Source organism: Apostichopus japonicus, chromosome 15 (assembly GCF_037975245.1).
Source record: "Apostichopus japonicus isolate 1M-3 chromosome 15, ASM3797524v1, whole genome shotgun sequence".
NCBI classification, from domain to species: Eukaryota; Metazoa; Echinodermata; class Holothuroidea; order Aspidochirotida; family Stichopodidae; genus Apostichopus; species Apostichopus japonicus.
The window spans coordinates 9,652,436-9,677,068 of record NC_092575.1 but is presented as its reverse complement, the minus strand read 5'-3'; the positions used below and the strand labels follow the sequence as shown (position 1 = coordinate 9,677,068).

The 24,633-nt window shown below is 36.3% G+C and overlaps 1 protein-coding gene across 1 annotated transcript in view; it reads left to right on the top strand.

Moving 5' to 3' along the window:
• Window positions 1-24,633, top strand: part of LOC139981160 (carboxypeptidase D-like) — a 56,462-nt gene that overhangs the window by 16,640 nt on the left and 15,189 nt on the right. The window contains exons 5-16 of the mRNA XM_071993352.1: window positions 6,449-6,628; window positions 8,000-8,191; window positions 8,705-8,988; window positions 9,391-9,493; window positions 11,316-11,458; window positions 12,596-12,762; window positions 16,382-16,761; window positions 18,032-18,198; window positions 19,814-19,911; window positions 20,537-20,777; window positions 21,070-21,178; window positions 21,696-21,901. Of these exons, the coding sequence (XP_071849453.1) occupies window positions 6,449-6,628; window positions 8,000-8,191; window positions 8,705-8,988; window positions 9,391-9,493; window positions 11,316-11,458; window positions 12,596-12,762; window positions 16,382-16,761; window positions 18,032-18,198; window positions 19,814-19,911; window positions 20,537-20,777; window positions 21,070-21,178; window positions 21,696-21,901 (2,270 nt within the window). The remainder of the gene's footprint in view (window positions 1-6,448; window positions 6,629-7,999; window positions 8,192-8,704; window positions 8,989-9,390; window positions 9,494-11,315; window positions 11,459-12,595; window positions 12,763-16,381; window positions 16,762-18,031; window positions 18,199-19,813; window positions 19,912-20,536; window positions 20,778-21,069; window positions 21,179-21,695; window positions 21,902-24,633) is intronic.

Below are 24,633 nucleotides of genomic sequence, written 5' to 3'. Positions count from 1 at the left end.
ATGAAAACGTTCTATGCAACTTTCCATATCAATATTTGTTATTTTGATTGAGTTATCTGTTGTTCAAAAATTTTGAGCTGAATAAAATTCGCCAGATTTATTAACAAGTCCGTAGAGTCTACAAATTTCAATCAAAATTTGCAAGCCCCGCCCAACAGATCATGCGCCAATCAAATCTCTCTTTTTTGTTTACTACCGTTAGGCCTATGCTTACTTTTACTCTCCTGGCTGGCCTGTCTTAGGTCCCTGCTCTTGTATCTCTCTCTCGATCTTACTGATGTAGCTTGTGAAATTGTGTTATTTCCTTCCATTGCAATGATTAAACAGGTGTTTTCAGACGTTTCCTCTGTGGAATTGTAAAAAGTGGATGATAAGAGTATAGGACTGCATTAAAATCTTGATCGGGCTGCATGTGTAGACTATTTTGTTTACATTTGTGTAATGAACAAGCTGACATGGGCGGTCGCAATGATTTTACAATAAATCGTTCGCGTCATAAGGGCAACAGAAATAGATTTTTTTTTTTTTCAATTGGGACAGCTTTTCTCCATTAAACCCACCTGGTCTGAGTGCATTTAGAACAAGAAACATTGAATCTACTTTGGAAGTTTGTTTCCGAAATTTTTTAGCAAACACGTATTGATACTTTAAGTGCAAGCACCCTATTTGTTTCCTGTGGAGATCAGAGGTCATGTGAGGTTAACAAGGTCAAAGTGTGAAATTTGGTAAACACAGTTTAAACTCAAAGTAAAGTTTGGATGAAGTTCAAACATGATAGACAGATCTACCTTGGTGAGTAGAAGAACTCTTTGATGGAATTTTGTGGAAGCCAAATCCTTGTGAGCACAATATGTCAAGAAGTAAACCCTGGACTTATTGTACAGTACATGTATAAGAATCTTGCTGCTCAATTGTCAACTGTGTTCAAAATTTGAAAATTATGTGTATTGGTTTCACATGAAATGATTTCAAATGAATCATGCCAAGGAATAATTAAGCCTGTTGGCTTTCTGCTTTTTTTTTCTGTAATATTTGAACAGAAATGTGACTATTCAAGCTATAATGAGCTTTGGTTCTATCTGACTAAAACCTTTCAACAACCTTTTTTCATTGTCAGTGAAAGAAGCTATTTTTAAGATGGTTCAACCTTAACTTGACAAGACAATTGCTTTGACTAAACAATCCATTTAGCTTATAGAACATTAATAAAAGCATGGAACCAGCAGAAGTTTGCATCAGATGTGTCTGATTTTGTTCTGGATATATATACATTCAGTTTATTAATGATCATATTGAAAACTGTGTGCAACGTGTACAGAAGTAGGCCTACTGTAACAAAACTGCTGTATCCTATTGATTTGAAATGAATCAGAATAAACCTCTGTGTCGTTCATTGCCAGTTATGAATATATAAATTCTACCATATACCAAAATTAACGAAAGTTACTCATTTATGTTTGCATTAATCTTTCAACAAACAATTCTCCATTGATCTAATTGCTTCAGTGGTATTGTACCGTCCTGTTACTGCATGCTTCTTAAATATAAAATTACATCACTTTCATCGAGTATTAATATCATCGATCAATACTATCTCGCATACTAATATGACTATATATATTTGTCATGTTACCTGCTCCTCTGCCCTCTAGTTGGAGTTTCATGAGTCATAGCAAGATGATTACTACTGTACATAAAACAGGCATTATTACATACAGTAATAGTACACATGGAAAGTGTGCACTGTCAAAATCAAATGCAACTTGTTATTACCAATATTTTACATATTAAAAAAAAAAGAGGAATTTAGCAGTGCTGCCCAAATAATGGCCATGGTAAAATTTTGCAGTTTGGTCAGGCCAGCCTGCATATAATTAATGTGTACATAGTTATGCATTCTATATTTTATGGTGAACAATACTTTGGTATACAGTTTGCACTGTAAGCCTCTGTATACCTTTAGGCAGGCAGTGTCAAAAACTTATTTCACACTTTCATAGATGTAATTGCAAGGCATGTGTGAAAAGGTGATGTGATCACAAGGTGCAAATAGTACTTTTAAGATAAATAAGCCAAACAAGTATTCATTTCAACATTACAATGATTCCCACTTATTAAGCTTTGAATAATCATATTTATGCAGGTATGAACACTTTTTACCATGTGTGTTTTTGTCAACTTTCTTTTCTGTGTTTTTATCTGAATTTGATGTCACTTGCTTCCATCAGTTCAAATTGACATATTAGTTTTTGTCTTTTTTTTGCTAATGAGAAATTTTGAAGATCATTATTATGCTAGCTGAGTTTATATTTCCTTTCCTGTCTGCTGATTCAAGTAGTATTTATCAAGATTAAATACATTTCAAAACTTGATAGTAACAAGACAGTAAACTGAGTAATGTATAATAATGGTAAGTGCTGAGAAGACAATAACTCAGCTTGAGTTGGTACAGTATGTATAATTTGAAGAGAGAATGTTGCTTTGTAAGTGAAAATTAGAAATAATCTGTTCATTTTGCAGGAGTTAGTAATGGTTTCTGTCATTCAGAAACTGCCATATGAGTTTTTTGTGTCTTTGTTATGTAATACTTAAAGCAGTATTTTGAATTGTTTTCGATAATCGTTTAGAAACTGTTCAACATTCAAGTTTTCCCATAACTGACATAATTAGGTCATTATAGACAATTTTGAAATTTCCTATTTGCTTTTAAAGTGTGTTGATACTTTTATGCGAACAATTGTTGAAAATTATCTTTTGCAATTATAGGGCCTAACATGTTGCAAGTACAATGATGAAAATTGCCTTAATTTCATTTCATTTTTAAGCTTTTGATTTTAAATTGTTCATTTAAATTTGAGATAGTTGCTAATAGCATTATGTTATAAAGATTTGCTATTATTGATTTGATATGTATCTAGCAGAGCAGTAAGTTAAGTTTTGATGTGTGAGACTGATTAATGGTTATCAGACTATTGCCTCCACTATATAATCAGTTTTGTCCCTCTGTGCCCTACAACTTGAATTACAAACACACTGATTTACATAAGATGTGTATTATACAGAGCTGATTTATTGTCTCCTGGATGAAAGCTTTGAATAATACTGTGATAAGTGAAAAGTTCTTTAAGGTTAATTTCATAGCTGCCATGTAACATTTTGGGTATTGTCTCCCTGATAAATATATAATGCAAAAAAATAAAACAGACTAAAAAAAATTCAGCAATTATTCTTCGTTTTAATTACAGTCCCAAAACGATGATTTAATAGTAAATGGACTCAAGGCTCTCATTTATTTGATTTATGGGAATTAAAGAAAGAATAAAAAAATAAGGGGACAGTGAAACAAAGTGTGCTATAAATAAGGAAGGTTAATCTTTAAATACAGAAATTATTTAATAAATTATATTCTAAATATGGGTTCAAATGCCGAGATACTAGTGATGCTCCTTACACAATTTCCACAATCAGATTGTATTCTGTCATACAGTAGTAATTATTGGTTTGTACTGTGCAGTAGATGTCATATCATGAAATGCCAATACGTATTCTTAAACCTCTACATTATGCATTATAAATCTCTCTAGGGTAAGGCTCTGCTCAGAAGCAGCAATATTAAAGAATATTTGAGTAAGTTGATTGCAATAAGGTGAACAGGATCATAATCTGGCATTCATTGATGGTTGAATTTCAGAAGGATGAGAGGGTGGGAAATGAGGAGGCTACTGTACAGGTAATAAATAGTTCTTGATAACAGTTAATCAATGGTTGAATTTCAGAAGGATGAGAGGGTGGGAAATATGGAGGCTACTGTACAGGTAATAAATAGTTCTTGATAACAGTTACTCCAACAAGTGCATCTCATGCAAAATGGAGCAATATAGCCCAAGTGATAGAAAATGTAGTACAATGGTCTGGATGTTGCACATACTGTAGGGAGAGTAAAAGATAGTAACGTGTAACTGGTGTAGATTAATAGTAATGAGCATCTTCAGCTTTGTATCTTAATGGTACTGTAGATCTGTTTACAGAGGTTAATGGGAATATGTGTTGAAATAGTAAGAAAGAGTATGTCATACTGACAGTTATATACATATTACATACAAGGAGTCTGCTGACAAATGAAGTATAAACAACAGTATATATGCTCAATCCAGCTGTTGTCAATATTAGTAACCTTTGTTTAATAATCTAGTAATCCAGAATACCGCAACACTATTCATAAATGACTCCTAGCTCTCACCTTACATGGTTGTTGTCAGCAGTTCATATTGATTGCAACTCATATTAATTTGCTGCATGGATTGTAGGGAATTTTATAGCTTCATTATTTATATGCTGGTACTATAGGTGATCTAGAGAATTGAATTGTATAGTGTAGCAGTAGTGTATACATGTTACAAGCTACATACAGTTGTATGCATATTAGATTGGTAAGTGAGTGAAAATGAGGATAATATAGTGCTAGTTAGCATACTGTGCAGAGGAGAATAATCATAACTGCGTACACACAAGGATACCTATGCACAATTTCTTCATTATTATTATTAATGTTGTTATTTGTATTGAAGTAAAAGGATCAGCTCTACCAAAGCTACGGAAATTTGCAAGTTCAGATATTAAAACTATGTATGTTTATGCTTGGTGTGTTTAATTAATACATGTACAAACTACTGTACAATAGCTGTTATACAGTAAGTAAATGTATTCAAACTCATATAGTAGTTACGGTACACATGTACAGTAGCAGAGACAATTGACAAAGTGTAATAGAAACACATTCGCTAATGTTTATATACTGTAGGTACAAGGCTGAACTAATGTAGGTAGGGTGGGCAGACATCTGGCATAAGGTCTGACAGTGTGGAATTCAGTGCAATGACCTCCAACCCGCATGACCTCTCGCCAAACATGCATTACAGATAATTTCTTTCCCACATTCATACTAACTGCATTGAGGTTGAAATTGTTTATTGTGTACATTTATAGTCTAAGACATATAAAGAGAACAAGATTTGAAACAAGCAACACATGTCATCTTGTCATACCCTTGGTGTGCCCAGACTTGATGAAGGTTAGGATGGGGGATGGGACGGGGCGGGAGAGAGGCTATAGCCCAGGGCCCACCTGGGATCTATTAGTGGGCCCAGGGAAATATGGAGTGGGAAATCTGAGATAAAGTGTAAGTACAGTATACTAACCGTTTATTGTCAAAGGTTACAACAAGGTGCGATACAGAGTAATTGTCTCAGGAGGAGCTCGACCTGGCTCTCAACGCCCTCCATGTTGATGTCATGTCAGTGGCCACTAATCCTAGCTTGATTGAAAGTTATAGAATGAGAACAGCACTATAGATTCTCTAAAGTTGCATTAAAACAAATTTTCATCAAGAATAAAGTGAGAGTCTGTGTTACATGAGCAAAATCACTAGCAATGTAATGTTGGACCTGGTAAACTTTGTACAAAAATGGATATTAATGTGACCAGTCAACCCAGTATGTCACAGTCACAAATTCTTTATGCTTTAAACATGATTTTACACAAGAACCTGATGTTGTATGGTAACCCTTTATTGGCCACTTCCAAACCATATGCAATTCATGGACTTTTAGATCACATCCCAAAATTTGGTTTATATATGACTACTACTGTACAATATGACATCACCTGTCATACACCCCCACAAAGTTTAAACTACAGTATGTGAGCCTTCCAGTTTTGAGTTCACAAAACATCTTTTGAACCATCGAATTGCATTGATCTCATGATCTTTGACACTTAAATTTAACTAATTAATAAGCTTTAAACTCTTAAAGTAATTTATTCCCTACTTGGGTATTACACAACCTTTAACCTTCATTGACCACATAACCTTTCTCAGCTTGCATTAATTAATGTACTGAACATTTCAGAGTGATTATCCTATATACAAGGTTTTGAGAGGTTCTCAATAGATGTTGATCTAACGCTACATGGAAGGTATAGGCTACTGTACCTATTTAATATCGTCTAGAATCTCTCTCTACACCTAAGGTACAATGTAAGAAACATACCACTTTCATTAGATCAGGTTGAAATGCCGTCTCATTGCTATTTTGTTAGACACTGGTAGGCTCCAGGTCAGAGAGCACCAGATACTGGTACCAGAAATTATTTATGTTTTATCACAGAAAAAAGATTTATAGTTTATTCAACATCCTACACAAATTCAAAGGTGAGTAGAATTAAGTGTTTGTACCAGAACCACAGCATTTTCAGGTTATTTTAACAGCCAAAATGTTGATGTTGCTTTTCAAAAATCAAGCACCGAGTACCAACACTGGATATACTGTATCTATGATAAGCAAAGTATGATACATTTAGTAGCAAAGGCATCTTCATCTTTCCATCTCTGTTTAGTTTTTACTGATGCTTTTCTTAGTATTGCATTCCTCTGTATTTTCTTCCACAGAAACATTGACACAGCCCAGTCAGTATGTCCATCACAATCATCACCAATTAGAAACATTCCTTAATGCTACGATCAGAGACTATCCAGATATAACAAGGCTTTACTCCATAGGTCACTCAGTCGAAGGAAGAAATCTCTGGGTCTTGGAAATATCTGACAACCCTGGTCAACATGAACCAGGTAAATTGTTGTTTAAGTAGTAATGATACTGTTGTCTTAAAACAATCTCCTCATAAGTTGAATTTGGCATTTTCTGTACAGTTTCAGAAAATGGTGTATTAACTGGGCTTGTAAAACTCCAGTGATGGTGCATCTACTGTATGTACAGTACCTCAAATTCAGCATGGCAACTTTGTTAAGGCTAACTTGACGTTGAGGCCTATTCCTCTTTATTCCTTCTCAAAAGTAAATCATTTGTACTTTATAGGGCTGCGACCATGTAGCAAATTCTGTAAACGTTTAATTTAAAAAAAAAAATCATTCCGTGATTAATCCTGATTAACATCAAGCCAACGAATATACAGGTACGACGAAAAAACCCAGAACCCATTAACTGAAATAGATTACACAGGTTTGCATTAGCCGAAAGTGCCCTTTCTTCTAATCATGTACTTTTGCGTGTGTTAATAAATTCACTCACCATCGAAAACCAAAATATGATACCGGTGAAAAGTACTCAAAGTTAAAACGTTCAATCCCTCGCCACAGCAACAGTGGTCGTAAAATACTACATTCCCTCTACAAGACATAGCACATACCTCCCAAACAACTGCCAATTTCCAGCTTATTGAAAGTTGTAAACAAGGCTATGCAAAGTGTGATTTTGTAATTTTTTTTTTTTTTTTTGTCAAATGGAGGGTTAGGCAAGATTTTCCCATGACTTAGTGTGATGTTAGGCTACCATGTGGTTGAAAATAGAAGCAGTAATGAAAGTATTCCACGGATATTTTAGTTCCAGCTAATTGTGTCATAATTTCAGCAAATAAACAGATGATTTGACTAGATTTTCCCATTGACTTAGTGTGGTGTTAGGCTACCATTTGGTCAAAGATAGCAGCAATAACAAAGTACTTGGTGAACTTTTTAGTGCCAGCTAACTGCGACACAATTTGAGCGAATAAACAGATGATTTGGCTAGATTTCCATGTTGACTTATTGTGATGTTAGGATACCATGTGGTCAGAGATTTGTAGGGATTTTAGGTAAACGTAGTTTGTCGAGTGCATGTGTCGTCATCAAGCAGATAGCTCTGATAGTCCAGATCATATGCTTTGTTCTCATAGTTATAGCTTCTGTATACTGTCATGATTCAAGCATAAATATTGAAAGAATTCTCACCATATTTATTATTTCATTCATTTATTTTATAGAAGGAATGACTGACAAGGAAATTTACGTGATGTTAAGATGGATTATAGAACGGATAACTAAAAAAAAAAATCAACCGCAAGTGGCTTGTTACTAAAGGGTTATTCCAATGCGATTGTTTAGCAATTAATCACTGCACGGTCACAGCCCTAGTACATTGTTATATCTAATTTGACTTCATAGGTGAGCCAGAGTTCAAATACATCGGTGGTATCCATGGTAATGAAGTTGTGGGTCGAGAGCTCCTCATAATGCTGATTGAGTACCTCTGTAAAAACTACTACACTTCATCCAGCATCAGAGACATGGTCGACAATACCCGAATTCACTTTCTTCCATCCATGAATCCAGATGGTCGTGAAAGGGCACATAAGAGTAGGTTTCATTTTGTTAGAAGATCTACTGATTGATCTACTCATTGCATTAGTTAGTCAGAGTATATTGTTCATTTTATTCTCTAATTACTTGTTACATCAGTGATAAACTCATTGTGATGCAAATGATGACAGACCTTGCAGTCAGTAGTTACTTGATTCTCTTAACCAGTTTCACTAGCTCCTGTTTGATAGTTTCAGTAACAGCAAGTTTGACCTTGAAAGCTTGAAACTGGTAGGATAACAGAACTAAAGGTACAGTAGTTCAGTAGCATTTAGTCCTGCTTGAAACTGGTAGGATATTTAAAGTTTAAAAAGTGTAGTAGAAGAACTCATATCACCCAAAATGAGTAGGATACCAGATTTCAACAGTGAAGAATTTTTCTTGCTTGAAACTGGTAACTGGAAAACAGACTCTAATTAAATAAATTGTATAGTTTCTTTTCTAGTTACAATTCTTTTGTTAGTCAGTCTTACAATGTTTACAAAAGTTTTCTTCTAACCTTATTCACAGCTAAAGCTAATGATAGGGAGGATGTAGATGGGCGTGAGAATGCTAGGAACATTGATCTAAATCGCAATTTTCCAGATCAGTTTAAAGCTATTCGGAATCAGCAACCTGAGACATTAGCTATAATGACGTGGACTTCATCCATCCCATTTGTCTTGTCCGCATCTCTCCATGGTGGCACTATTGTAGCAAACTACCCATTTGATGATAATAAGAATTTCAAGAGTACATACAGCAAGTCTCCTGATGATGAGACATTTAAACAGCTGGCCAGGGCATATGCATCTGTAAGTATAACAGAGTTCATCTAGGTCAGGAGGGATCTTATGCTGGATACTATGAAGAAACTTCACAGAAGTTCTAATACAAACACTTTTAAGTACAACGATGCATTGTTTTTGACACGCATAGTATATCCATGGTTCCTGATTTAGCTGACTCTTACAACTATAGCACCCTTGCTCTACTGTATTTGATGAGGGTAATTTTGGCTGTGGGGATCACTACTGGTTGGTTGCAGACAGGTCAAGATTTGAGGCATGGTGGGGGGAGGGGAAGGAGGGGTACTTTATCCAATTTATGTGATGGTAAGCTGCTAAGTAAACAAGATGATTTCGGCAGTTTGTGTGTGGAAGATAGACTTGACCTTTTATGTATCTTTAGTTCCCTTCTTCTCTTCCGACTTCTAGGTACACCCAGTTATGGGCGGAGGATTTCCCTGTCCAGTCCTGGAACCACGCGAAAGATTTCTAGAAGGCATAACTAATGGAGCAGCATGGTACAGTGTTGCAGGTACTGTACATCTGTAGTAATTGAAAGAGTGGGGTCACTATGCACTGCACATTAATGCAGATTTTGTTGCCATGTATATATGCTTCTTTGGAACAATGTGGCAATAAGTGATTTTGACATTGCTTGCAATAACATCATTTTTCAGCTAGTCAATTAATCACTCAGCATTTGTGAATCATATCTAAGTGATCTCCATGTCCTCATAACTAGGGTGTGTCGGTATATCGATACACCAGGTATACCTGGTATTTCATTTGTAACCATACCGACGGTATTGAAATCTGTCATCAACGAATATGCCAAAAATACCAAGTTTATCCGAAACATTTGAGTACTATTGAGTACCCGGTTAAATTATACCCGATAAAAATACGGACCCAGATAATACACACAAATTTGAGCAAAAAATCCCACTGCTACTGTTTATCATGTGTAACTTAAAACTACCTGTTGTCCCCAACTGGAAACGCTCTTGCTGATTGTGTTGTACAAGACAAAAGGTCAACCAAAGGGCAAACTGATATCTTCTTGTGTTTTCACCTTCAAATATGGTTTAAGCCTAATCAGCCAATCCAGAGGACAGATGGGTTACAAATTCAAGTCATCTCCCAGTCACGCATAATAATACCCACACCTTGCTACGGCAAATTGCCTCAAAACTTCAGTCTAGTTCTACCTTACTCGCAAGTACACTTTCCTGCCAAATGGTTCTCACAAGTTCCTTATTCGCACGTAGTTTGTCAAATGCTATAACAAGTTATTTTGGGAAGAAACCAATTCTGTGCAACAGGTATATTCATACCTGTTTTTGTTAGTATAGTAGTAGCACTGTCTTCTAAAATATGAATACGGATTCTGCGCTCAACACTCGTAGTACAGTATCCCGTTGCCTGGTGTGTCGTTCTTATATTGATTCTGAGAATTGCGTATATTCATACCTGTTCTTATATGTGCATTACCTATATTCATACCTGTTCTCATATCGATTCTGTGTGCTACTTATATTCATATCTGTTATTATGCCGATTCTCTGCATTACGTATATATGCATACCTGTTATTATGCCGATTCTCTGCATTACGTATATATGCATACCTGTTATTATGCCGATTCTGTGCATTACCTTTATTCATACCTGTTATTATGCCGATTCTCTGCATTACGTATATATGCATACCTGTTATTATGCCGATTCTGTGCATTACCTATATTCATACCTGTTATTATGCCGATTCTACGCATTACGTATGTTCATACCTGTTATTATGCCGATTCTACGCATTACTATGCAAATACTGACCTGGTAATTCCCATACCTATTATATGCTACTGTACTGTTGTTGTTGTTGGACTGGGTCTCATAGTGAAGTGTACTGAACTGTGTGCTTGCGTTGAAAATGAAAGACACGTAAACAATGCTGATTTTTCGTAATTTTCTTTTTAATCAAATCTTTAAATAAGTTTGCTTCAAAAGAAAAAACATAGATGGAAAAGTCATCATCATAAAACTACAAATACATTTGTAGACTAGTGTCCATATGGTTCATGCTAGTGTTGACAGTACAGTTAATGCTGGAAGTAGCGGTTTGGGTATACCTGGTAATACCAGGTATTCGTCAGCGTGTATATTAGTATCTGTTTTTGCTTATACCGATGCACTCTACTCATTAGCGCATTGGATAATTCTTTAGGTGATGTCAAATTTGATTGAAAATGAACACTTTCCTATCACAGATTGACTTGATCACATCATCTGTCTTGTGGATAACGGCTGCATTGTAAAAGACCCCTGTTTTATTTTAAAAGTTGTTTCTCTTTTTAGGTGGTATGCAGGATTGGAATTATTTGAATACAAATTGCTTTGAACTTACCATTGAGCTAAGCTGTGTCAAGTTCCCTCCTAAGGAAGACCTACAGACATACTGGGATCAGAACAAGCAGTCGTTACTAAACCTTATCAATGAGGTTTGTCTGGCATTTTACTTTCAGATTCAACTTCTAAAATCCACTTCCAGCCAGTGGCGGAGCGTCCATACAGTCAGGGGGGCATCCGCCCCCCCCCCCTGACGGAATCAAATGGACTGCTGGTGCCCTTTTCAGCTTTTTACCACTTTTAACTTATTCGCGATTATTGACTTTCTTATTGTGCTCTCATCTTGACATTTGTCACAATTTTTTGCCGATGACACCTATTTATTCTTCGTTTATCTGCAAATTAGTAAGGCCAGGAAAGGGTCATTTCCGGCGATCTAGGGAGTATCTTTACTCAAAAAATTTCTGTACGCTCCTGTACGTAACCTGTGGTGGCGCTCCGCTTAGATAGTGTCAGAAGAACCCCTACACACCATTCTCGCCCCCCTTGACCAACACCCCTAGCTCCGCCACTGCTTCCAGCATCATATCAAATTTTATTTGTGAGAAGGGTATTTGTCCTATCTTGTTCTTTTGAATGAAAGTGTACACCTTACTGTGCAATCTAATGTAAGAAATGCAAGATACACTACCCAATGTAACTTGCAATATTGGCAAATTAAAACACAGACTGTATTGCAATACTGTTTAAAGCTGTTTGAACTGTTTCCCCTCCCCATCCTCCTTCTTACAGATGCAGCTGTTGGTGGTGTTTAAATTATAATAATATTAATAATAATGCACTAGCATACTTGATTATTTAGATCTTCTATTGTCTTGGTATTGTTCTTTCCAGGATCAGGGCAGCATTTTGTGATGTTTCTGTATAAAAGCATTTTGTATTGGTTCATTCATTTTTCATAAAATTTATAGATTTTTTATTACTACTGTCATATATAATTGAATTGTGACCATAACATTTGTATGCAGCTAAAAGGTTAAAACTAAAACACTTCTCTTCCAAAATTGGACTTGTTGATGTCATCTTTAGGATATTAAATTAATTGTTTTTGTTAATCATATATGATTAAAGAGGACGTAATATTCATCCAAGGTGGGGTCTGTATCAGGTTGACAATACCATAAACCAGTTAAATGACTGAACAAGTTTGTTCTAAATGCATATTAATTACATGTTTTAATATCTAATGGCAGTTTGTCATGTTTCTTCTTTTCCTTCTTAATCTCCAGGTTCATATAGGCATCAAAGGTTTTGTTCGAGATGCTAACGGCGTAGGTATACCCAATGCCATTATTTCTCTGAAATCTATAGCGCACAACATCACCACAGCCAAAGATGGAGACTACTGGAGGTTACTGTCCCCTGGAAGCTATGAAGTAACAGTCACTGCTGAAGGGTATGTATCATATGGAATACTTATCTCACAAAGAATTATTTGGTCTTTCTAGTGAAGGTTAATTTGGATCAAATGTTTCAATCAATTTGGTCTCACTCTGCCTCAACAAACACTTTTTGCTTGTCAATTTTCTTTTTCAGTTTGTAGTTTTCTTCAAAGATTCCCTCACAGAAACTGACAGATAGCATAGATTGTTGCGGTTGTACTGTTCTGAGAGATTAACTTTAACTCATTATGTTGCTAGTGATGAAACAGTTCATATTGATACGTTAGCTAGACAGGGAAACAAATTCCTTGTGTTCCTAGCAGATTCAAGAATGGGAATTTATCCCTGTGCAAGCAACATCAAACAAGGAGATATTTATGTCTAATCAAAAGCCAGTTTTGCTTTTTAAATAAACGGAAAGACGACAGAAATCCTAAGAAGAGGTACAATGGGATGATTTGTGGTTTGTCCATCTAGCTCATTTAGAGGGAGACAACACAAAATACAACAAACTACAAACTACAGCCAAAATGGCTCTACCTATAGTTCTGCTTAGAAAAGCTTGTAAACACAATATCTCAAGACCAACAAGATGAATCAATGTCTTACTGGGTACGTAGATGCCCCATGATGTGTAGATGTGCCCGTTTGTTTGTGATTCCCATCTCGTGAATATTCATGAGTAGTCGGGCTTATGTAAATTTCTTAAAATGTCAATATCTCTTCAACAGTAAGTCCAGTATAGTTCATACTTTGCATGGTGATGTAAGTACATATTAAGTATATGCTCTTTGCAATAACAACTTTGACATCATTAATATTCATGAGTTGGTGGGGCTTAATGGGAATAGCCAAAAGCAGCTTGTAAACACGATATCTCATCAACCACAAGTTGAATCAATGTCCTACTTGGTAGATAGCTGTCCCATGATTGAAACTAGAAGAGGTCAAAATAGGTGAACAGGTGTCAAAGTCTGAAAACCTTTGAAACATGGAAACTCTAAAATTCAAGCTAGAATAAATCTGTCAATTATCCAATGGCATTATTTTTTTTTTTCGTAAACATAGTTTGGTCAAATTCATTCAGTTGAGTTTTGTGATGGGGCTCTATAAGTCTTTAGCAGATTATACAGTCATTCAAGAAAGTTCAAGGAAAGTTGGTATGAATTATTGCTTTAAGCATACTCATAAAGTGGCTGTTATCCAGTTCCACCCTCTGAGCTTCAGGGGTCAACTGGTTACCTCACATGGTGGAAAGATTGGATCAAGTGGTCCAAAGGTAATTTTACAATTGGTCTACAAATGGCAATTTGTTTTTTGATTTATATCAGATGACTGTTAACATGTGGTAATATTTCCCTGTGCATTTAAACAATCTCAGTTGAGCTCTCAGCCTATATAACAAATCTTAAAGGGATTTGCATTAGGAATGGGAATAAGAATGCTATAGAGTATAACATTCTTACCTTTGTCAATATCATAACTGATACCTGATTCTATATATGTTGCCGCATTACTCAATTGATAATCCTCTTCACTTGAGTGTTCACAAGTTCACGTATAGTAACATGTATGGTATACCACACTATGAACATGTGTAGGCATCTTAACTAAACGTTTTCATTTTCTGGCTGGTTCCTATTAAAATGTAAATATATCTGCAATCGTACGTCTGATATAGTTTATACTGGGTATGGTGATGTAACTACATAGTATGTACATGTTCTTTGCAACAACAATTTTCGCTCGGTAATATTCATGGTGGGTGAAGCTTATTGAGAAAATTTCCAAAACAGCTTGTAAACAGAATATCTCAACAACCACAAGATGAATCAATGTCATACTTGGTAGGTAGATGCCACATGATGAGCAGATTGTTTTTAATTTCCATTCCATGAATTCATTCCATGTTATGTCTAATTAACTTTATACATGTACTTATAATAGAATGTTAATATAAAAATAACATAAAATTTAATCTCAATAATATTCATGTATGTATCTGTTTTACATTATTTCGTTCAATACACTTTGCCAACATGATAACTGATTATGTGTGCACAAGTTCAGGAATATAAACATGTATGGCTTATCTCCCTATGAGTATGTTTGTGCATTCTAGTAGATCAGCCCTTGAACCCACTTCTGCATGTATCCTTACCACATGCATCTGGCTTTGGTGTGATATGTTGTCAATAAATACTCTGCATTCTAGCAGTGCATCCCTTGAACCCACTTCTGCATGCATCGTTACCACATGCATCTGGATTTGGTGTGATATGTTGTCAATAAATACTCTGCATTCTAGCAGTGCATCCCTTGAACCCACTTCTGCATGTATCCTTACCACATGCATCTGGATTTGGTGTGATATGTTGTCAATAAATACTCTGCATTCTAGCAGTGCATCCCTTGAACCCACTTCTGCATGTATCGTTACCACATGCATCTGGCTTTGGTGTGATATGTTGTCAATAAATACTCTGCATTCTAGCAGTGCATCCCTTGAACCCACTTCTGTATGCATAATTACCACATGCATCTGGATTTGGTGTGATATGTTGTCAATAAATACTCTGCATTCTAGCAGTGCATCCCTTGAACCCACTTCTGCATGTATCGTTACCACATGCATCTGGATTTGGTGTGATATGTTGTCAATAAATACTCTGCATTCTAGCAGTGCATCCCTTGAACCCACTTCTGTACGCATCATTACCACATGCATCTGGCTTTGGTGTGATATGTTGTCAATAAAATACTCTGCATTCTAGCAGTGCATCCCTTGAACCCACTTCTGCATGTATCGTTACCACATGCATCTGGATTTGGTGTGATATGTTGTCAATAAATACTCTGCATTCTAGCAGTGCATCCCTTGAACCCACTTCTGCATGTATCGTTACCACATGCATCTGGATTTGGTGTGATATGTTGTCAATAAATACTCTGCATTCTAGCAGTGCATCCCTTGAACCCACTTCTGTACGCATCATTACCACATGCATCTGGCTTTGGTGTGATATGTTGTCAATAAAATACTCTGCATTCTAGCAGTGCATCCCTTGAACCCACTTCTGCATGTATCGTTACCACATGCATCTGGATTTGGTGTGATATGTTGTCAATAAATACTCTGCATTCTAGCAGTGCATCCCTTGAACCCACTTCTGTACGCATCATTACCACATGCATCTAGCTTTGGTGTGATATGTTGTCAATAAAATACTCTGCATTCTAGCAGTGCATCCCTTGAACCCACTTCTGCATGTATCGTTACCACATGCATCTGGATTTGGTGTGATATGTTGTCAATAAATACTCTGCATTCTAGCAGTGCATCCCTTGAACCCACTTCTGTACGCATCATTACCACATGCATCTGGCTTTGGTGTGATATGTTGTCAATAAATACTCTGCATTCTAGCAGTGCATCCCTTGAACCATTATGCATCACTGTCAACTTTCCCTTCCTTCCATGTCTTCCTCTCTATTTCTATGCTGTTTGTTCATTCACTTTGAGTGTTATTTGTAAAGTGGAACAAAAACAAATTGAACCAAATACAAAACCTTGCAAAGGACGGTCATTGTTTTTTATTTTTTATTACTTGCATTATTTCTTCCTATCAACAGGTTTCCTCCTGTGACCAAATCTGTACATTTAACAAATAGTAACAGGATCATTGAACTGAACTTTGTGCTCCACAAAATCTGGGAAGTGGAGTATGATTTTAGTCTCCCTCAAGAGTTCAGCAGTTACTTGGAAAACTACCCTTTTCTTGATCAGTTACGCAGCTTGGCTTCAGAATATCAGTTATATTTGACTGTGGATTTAAAACGAGAAGGGGCCACAGATGGGAAATTTGGTGTGTTCTCTATACAATTATCCTCTAAACATAACAGGGGTTCTCCTCATCCAATGAAGACATCGGTAGCACTTATGGGGTCCTTGAGGGGAGACCAACCAATTGGAAGGGAAATCTTGTGGAGGTTTTTGAGGCATATAGGTGAAGGTAAGTGGTATAAAAGCTTTCCTTCATTTTGTCTTCATTAATAGTAGCATGCAATATTTCTTTCTGTTCTCATCAGTATTTGATAAAAGTCTAGATATAAACCAAAATTGTTGTTAGTTCTTCATCAGTATGATGTGCATGCCTGGCAGTGCAGAATTCTTATCTGTGAATTTTGTCTCTGTTAGGCCTTTTGTTTTAGTTGAACTACCATAGGGAAATTGCAGTAGGGTCTTCTTCACAGACAGACTGAAATGGAAATAGGAAACATTTTAAATAGAAAGATGGAAGCGATGAGTTAATAGGAACATTAAACAAATCAATAGTGTAGAAGTAGATAGAAGTAATGACTTGGCAAATGAAGGCAGCAGAAGATGAAAGGGAATACCAGGAGAAGTAAACTGAGGATAGACTGCGGGAGAAATTAAACACAGATGTAGGTAGCAATGAGAGGCAGGAGATGAAAGGGAATGCAAGGAGAAGTAATAACTGAGGATAGACTGTGGGAGAAATAAAACACAGATGTAGGTAGCAATGAGAGGCAGGAGAGTACAAAAATAAAAGGGAAATTAGGAAAGAGAAAGCTGTGGATGGTTAGGATGTGGTGTTGTGCTAAGATCAGAGAAGAAATGGGAAAGGTGCAAAAGGTATATACTGTATATGGGAGAAGAAGGTGAGCTGGTCATTCCAGTATTGGATGTTACAGGGATCAAGAAATTGAATGGTGCATAGGCCTTGCATCTCACAATCGTTCCCTGGAAAGATGGAACTGTAAGTGGGTTATTTAAACTATATTAATTGAATAAGGGATTAATCAACGGTCTAACGTGCGTTACTCACAGGATTAATGCACGATCGGGGGATAATGCAAGCGATGCACGAGGGCGGAGCCCGAGTGCATCCAGCGATAGCATTCACACCCGGAGTGCATTAATCATGTGAGTAACGCACGCTAGACCGTTGATTAACACCGTTCATTCATACACTACCATTTGTGTGGGGGAAAAATCATTAAACAAAACATTTTTGGTTACATTTAACCAAAGATTTATTAAAGTGATGCCCCGTAATTTTACCGTGCGTTACTCACAGGATTAACCACGGTCAGCTGACCTGAATGGACCAATAGGATTTAGGAATCTTTACTAAGTATGAATGAATATACATTTCAGCACAATCGATCAATTTCTCTTCCTGTGTAAAGATTTCAATTTTTTTGTCTTACGTTTGCCCTGAAATGTCTCATGTAAGTTTCCATTCTTCTTTTTGACAGGAGCCAAACGAGAAGATAAAAGAATCATGTCCATATTGGACTCTGTTAACATCAACATCTTGCCAAGTCTTGACATGAATGGATTTACTTTAGCTAAAGAAGGAGAGTGTATTTCCACAAATACATCTTTACTAGATCCAAATAGTATAACACCAGATGGATCATTGGTAAGCAAGATATATTAGCTTTTGAAGCCTAAGCTATAGGTCTGCATCAGTAAACAACTCACTCTGAGAAGGTACTTTTATAATGAAAAATTGTTTTGCTGTTCTTAAATGACCTAAAATCTATTTGAAATGCATCTGCATTGTCTCTGTTGTCTGTTCTTAGCAACGTCTTCTCCTATTTATAACCGTGCGTGTTTGTCATTACATGTGCACATAAGCAAGGACCTAGTATTAAGTACCACCAAGATGGTGTGCTTTTATTAGGTCAGATAATTTACCATGACCCTGCAAAACCATATCTGCTTTAAGGCTCTTGCATCTGGCTTTGGAGTGATATGTTGTCAAGAAATACTCAAGTCATACCTTGTGACTTTATTAATGGATTTATTTTGTGACAGTTAGTTCTGTAATCCAGATGTCATTTCTTCCAAAAAGTACAAGCATAATACCACTTGTAGATGTTGATGATTAATAAGATTGAAGCCATAATTTCTCCATTTTCTAACTCAAAATTCTGTTCTGTAAATATGTCACTTTCCGTGTGTTCGTTTCCTCATACCTTTCCATTTTTTTCTGTTTCCTATGAATTAACATGAATAAATTAGGGAATATTTGTTTACCTTCCACATGCTCATGCGCAACAGAAAATTAACAAATGTCACGTAATACCCTAGCTATATGTTTACAACAGGATTTTAATCCGTTTTCTGTGTTCTGCACTTGATTCCCTAAAATTTGTCCGTTTTCCCTACCGCAAAATAATTATTACTTTAAATAAGATGGTCCTCCACCAATAGACACAGTTGTTCCTCTAAATATGCTAGAATAGGAAAGTTGATTACATTGATTCCATCTAAATAAATTCATATTGAGGTACAATACAGTGTATGATTTGTCTGCTCGTGAGCAAACTTGATATTATCATTGAACTCTGTGGAAAACAATCAATACAAGGAATCATTTGGTCTTCATGTTCTACATAGCATTTGGAGGTATTTTTTATGTATGTATAACATACTTTGCATCTTTCCCATCATTCCTAAATACTGAAAGTAATAGTAATTTGTGTTAAGTGCTATCCATACAATCTTTGCATTTGTGTGAATATTTAGCCATGTTTAACAAGTATTTTGCTAAACAATACCATACAAGTTATTCCGGAATAGTTTTGCTGAAGGTTTGCTTCCAAGACATAACTTTGGTCTACTTGTGAGAAATTTGAGAGGATCCTCTCTCTGTCCCTCCACTGTTTATCTCCTACCTCTCCTCTTTCCCTGTTGCTTTCTTCTCACCATCCCTTGTCTACTACTAATCCCCTTACATCTATCTCATTGTGTTCACCATGCTCATAAACCTGTCTGTTTTCTGTACGTGTTTTTGTCCCTTCTGTTACTGTACTTGTCATTTAGCCTCTGAAGAAGATCCTGCTAGGATCGAAACGTCAGGCCAACTTACTTTTACACATTCTATTACACAGGCTCTCTAGTGGATAAGCAGTTTGCTAACAGTTTTATTTTAATTTGATTTTCATTTCCTTTATGATATAAAGTTTGTCTTAATTTGTCAAGTTGTTTATATGACTGTTCTCCATTGTTCATTCTCTGTCTCTTTTAAGATAAGTACTCGAAAAGAACTCACCTGGCTGAAGAATTTTCTCAATGCACAAGATTACTCTCTAGTCTTATCACTTGAGGCAGGTGGTTTGTGGATGAGGTAAGGAGGAAAATAAAAATATGTACAAATAAAAGCAACTTTAGTGTTAGTAAACTTGTCTTAGAGTATTGATATTATTTTGTTACTAGATTTATGACCAGGTGACTGAGATTTGATAAAGTCATACACCAAATGCAAATATTTCAGTAACTTTACATAATTATTTCTTGGAATGAAGTTTATTCTAGCAGGGAACTCTTTTCTTACCTGTTCTCCTCAATCCCTACTGCTTCAGTATACTGTTACACTTAAAATAAATGTCTGCTTGTTACTGAGATTAAGGGTATAACAAGGTTCTAGGTATTCTAGTGATAATTATATTAATGGATGAAAGACATATAATTTGATGTTTCAGTTCCTGAAACACCTTTGGTATAGTTAGTGAGGAGGATGATTGGATTTCCTCGTTTAGAGCTAGAAGAATAACTTCCAAGACTTAGGAAGTGAAAGTGCTGGTTGTCTCTCTGAATTGTCTCAAAGTCCAAGACAGGCATGGTCAAGAGGAGTAAGCTTACTATGCCCTCACTAGTCAGGTCAGCTTTAATGAGGTGGTGATGTCTGTTAATTAACCTGACGAGCAGCGTCCCCCATCTGTGTATGATTATTCTGTCTCATTTATCTCTAGGTACCCAATGGATCAGCAATATCAGCCGTATGATACTATTGATGGTGGTAAAACTGAGGATGATGATACACTGGCTTACTTTGCAAGTCAGTATGTGTCTAGACAACCCATGATGCACAGCAGAGGATTTAAGTGCAACCACTCTGCCCAAGTACAGGGAGGTGTCACAAGAGGGAGTGATTTGACTAGCATAGGACACAGCTTACAAGATTATATGTACATCAAGAGAGGGATGTTTATGGTAAGAATTTAATTAATATGTACCAAGTATTGGGAAGGAAAGATACAACCATGACACACTCTCCGTGTTGAAGGGTAAAGAAAATAGTCAAACTCCAGTATTGGATAGATTGTGTGTTTTAATAATAGAATATAGTTTGCCACAAGGAAGTGATGACATTATGTAAGACTATCAACTCATAGTACTGGTGGAAACCAACAATATAACTGTGGACACAGGACCATTATAACACTCAATTCTACAAATTCCTAGAGTGTTAGTCAATTTTTTTTCTCTCTCTTTTGTGTTACAGATGACAGCGCACATTGCTTGTTGTGGGTATCCACCTGCAAATCAGCTGAAAGAAATATGGATGTCAAATCTTGAACCTTTACTAACATTTATAGAACTTGCAAAGTCTGGTAAGATTTAGGAAATAAATCCCTGTTAATATACTTCTTCAGTAGAAGTGAATCCCACTGAAACTCTCTGTAGCTAAATGTATTAATATTCCATATTGTCTGTTACTGTGTTAATAGCATTAATATCACAGCAATGTATGAAGCTATTAGTGAATATAATGTGTGGTATATTATACGTTTAGGATAACGTGAAAGTTAGCTTAGCCAGCAGTTTACTATGGTGGTAGTAGAACATTTCAGCATTCTTTTATAAATACTGATATAAAATTAGTTTTTGAAATTGTGTCATTCCAAAAGCAGTGATTCTTGTCATCTCAATCTTGTTATTATTAATCCTTCATCTTATAGAATTATTCCTACTACTGTAGGACCTCAGTTTCATCTATTAAACTTCCTTAATGGGACAGGACTTCAGCTGAGTTACCATTTTCCATACATTATTAACATATTATTCCATGAATAAAATTGTCAAGTGTAGGTTTATTTCAATCAATATCAATATCTCTCGTATTTGTAGGGGTTCAAGGACAGGTCTTTTTTACTGAAGAGGTCACAAGAAAGGTAACACCAAAGATCAGCATTTTTGGACATAACAGAAATTTCCGACTAGATTCCAGCACTAATAGATTCCTTCAGATTTTACCTCCTGGCCACCATAGATTAGAAGTGTCAGCTCGTGGATGCATAACTCAAAGAAAGAAGATTAAAGTTGAAGGGATGGAGGTAAGGTTAATTCTGATCAGTATCTCTCCAGGATGACAAATTCACTTATCTAGTGCCATGGCTGACTCTAATTTGACCATAAGTACAACTGTCTTATGTTTCCTGAACTGCTATCTTTGAAATATTGGTGCTATACAGGGTCTTCACAACCAGGGTGTACAAGTGCCTCACTGTAACATCTTGTGTTATGTTATTATGTCAGTTTATGAAGTGAAACTTTGAGCTTTCATAAATAAAGCACAGACATTGAGATATTAGGATTGGCTGCATATTAAATGATTGTGTCAACTGTTACATGTTACAAGTTACATGTTACAAGGTCTTCAGTTACATGTGTTACAATACTAGTGGATTACATCATAACTGGTCTCACATAGCTCACTAAGATGTGACTTACATGTGTAACAATACCAGTGGATTACATCATAACTGGTCTCATGGAGCTCACTAAGATGTGACTTACATGTGTAACAATACCAGTGGATTACATCATAACTGGTCTCATGGAGCTCACTAAGCTGTGACTTACATGTGTTAAAATACCAGTGGATTACATCATAACTGGTCTCATGGAGCTCACTAAGCTGTGACTTACATGTGTAACAATACCAGTGGATTACATCATAACTGGTCTCACATAGCTCACTAAGATGTGACTTACATGTGTAACAATACCAGTGGATTACATCATAACTGGTCTCACATAGCTCACTAAGATGTGACTTACATGTGTTAAAATACCAGTGGATTACATCATAACTGGTCTCATGGAGCTCACTAAGCTGTGACTTACATGTGTAACAATACCAGTGGATTACATCATAACTGGTCTCATGGAGCTCACTAAGATGTGACTTACATGTGTTACAATACCAGTGGATTACATCATAACTGGTCTCACATAGCTCACTAAGATGTGACTTACATGTGTAACAATACCAGTGGATTACATCATAACTGGTCTCACATAGCTCACTAAGATGTGACTTACATGTGTTAAAATACCAGTGGATTACATCATAACTGGTCTCATGGAGCTCACTAAGCTGTGACTTACATGTGTAACAATACCAGTGGATTACATCATAACTGGTCTCATGGAGCTCACTAAGATGTGACTTACATGTGTTACAATACCAGTGGATTACATCATAACTGGTCTCATGGAGCTCACTAAGATGTGACTTACATGTGTAACAATACCAGTGGATTACATCATAACTGGTCTCACATAGCTCACTAAGATGTGACTTACATGTGTTAAAATACCAGTGGATTACATCATAACTGGTCTCATGGAGCTCACTAAGCTGTGACTTACATGTGTAACAATACCAGTGGATTACATCATAACTGGTCTCACATAGCTCACTAAGATGTGACTTACATGTGTTAAAATACCAGTGGATTACATCATAACTGGTCTCATGGAGCTCACTAAGCTGTGACTTACATGTGTTAAAATACCAGTGGATTACATCATAACTGGTCTCACATAGCTCACTAAGATGTGACTTACATGTGTTAAAATACCAGTGGATTACATCATAACTGGTCTCACATAGCTCACTAAGATGTGACTTACATGTGTAACAATACCAGTGGATTACATCATAACTGGTCTCACATAGCTCACTAAGCTGTGACTTACATGTGTTACAATACCAGTGGATTACATCATAACTGGTCTCATGGAGCTCACTAAGATGTGACTTACATGTGTTAAAATACCAGTGGATTACATCATAACTGGTCTCACATAGCTCACTAAGATGTGACTTACATGTGTTACAATACCAGTGGATTACATCATAACTGGTCTCATGGAGCTCACTAAGATGTGACTTACATGTGTTAAAATACCAGTGGATTACATCATAACTGGTCTCACATAGCTCAACCATATGTGACTTACATGTGTAACAATACCAGTGGATTACATCATAACTGGTCTCACATAGCTCACTAAGCTGTGACTTACATGTGTTACAATACCAGTGGATTACATCATAACTGGTCTCACATAGCTCACTAAGCTGTGACTTACATGTGTTACAATACCAGTGGATTACATCATAACTGGTCTCATGGAGCTCACTAAGATGTGACTTACATGTGTTAAAATACCAGTGGATTACATCATAACTGGTCTCACATAGCTCACTAAGATATGACTTACATGTGTAACAATACCAGTGGATTACATCATAACTGGTCTCATGGAGCTCACTAAGATGTGACTTACATGTGTTAAAATACCAGTGGATTACATCATAACTGGTCTCACATAGCTCACTAAGCTGTGACTTACATGTGTAACAATACCAGTGGATTACATCATAACTGGTCTCACATAGCTCACTAAGCTGTGACTTACATGTGTTACAATACCAGTGGATTACATCATAACTGGTCTCATGGAGCTCACTAAGCTGTGACTTACATGTGTTAAAATACCAGTGGATTACATCATAACTGGTCTCATGGAGCTCACTAAGCTGTGACTTACATGTGTTAAAATACCAGTGGATTACATCATAACTGGTCTCACATAGCTCACTAAGATGTGACTTACATGTGTAACAATACCAGTGGATTACATCATAACTGGTCTCATGGAGCTCACTAAGCTGTGACTTACATGTGTTACAATACCAGTGGATTACATCATAACTGGTCTCATGGAGCTCACTAAGCTGTGACTTACATGTGTTACAATACTAGTGGATTAC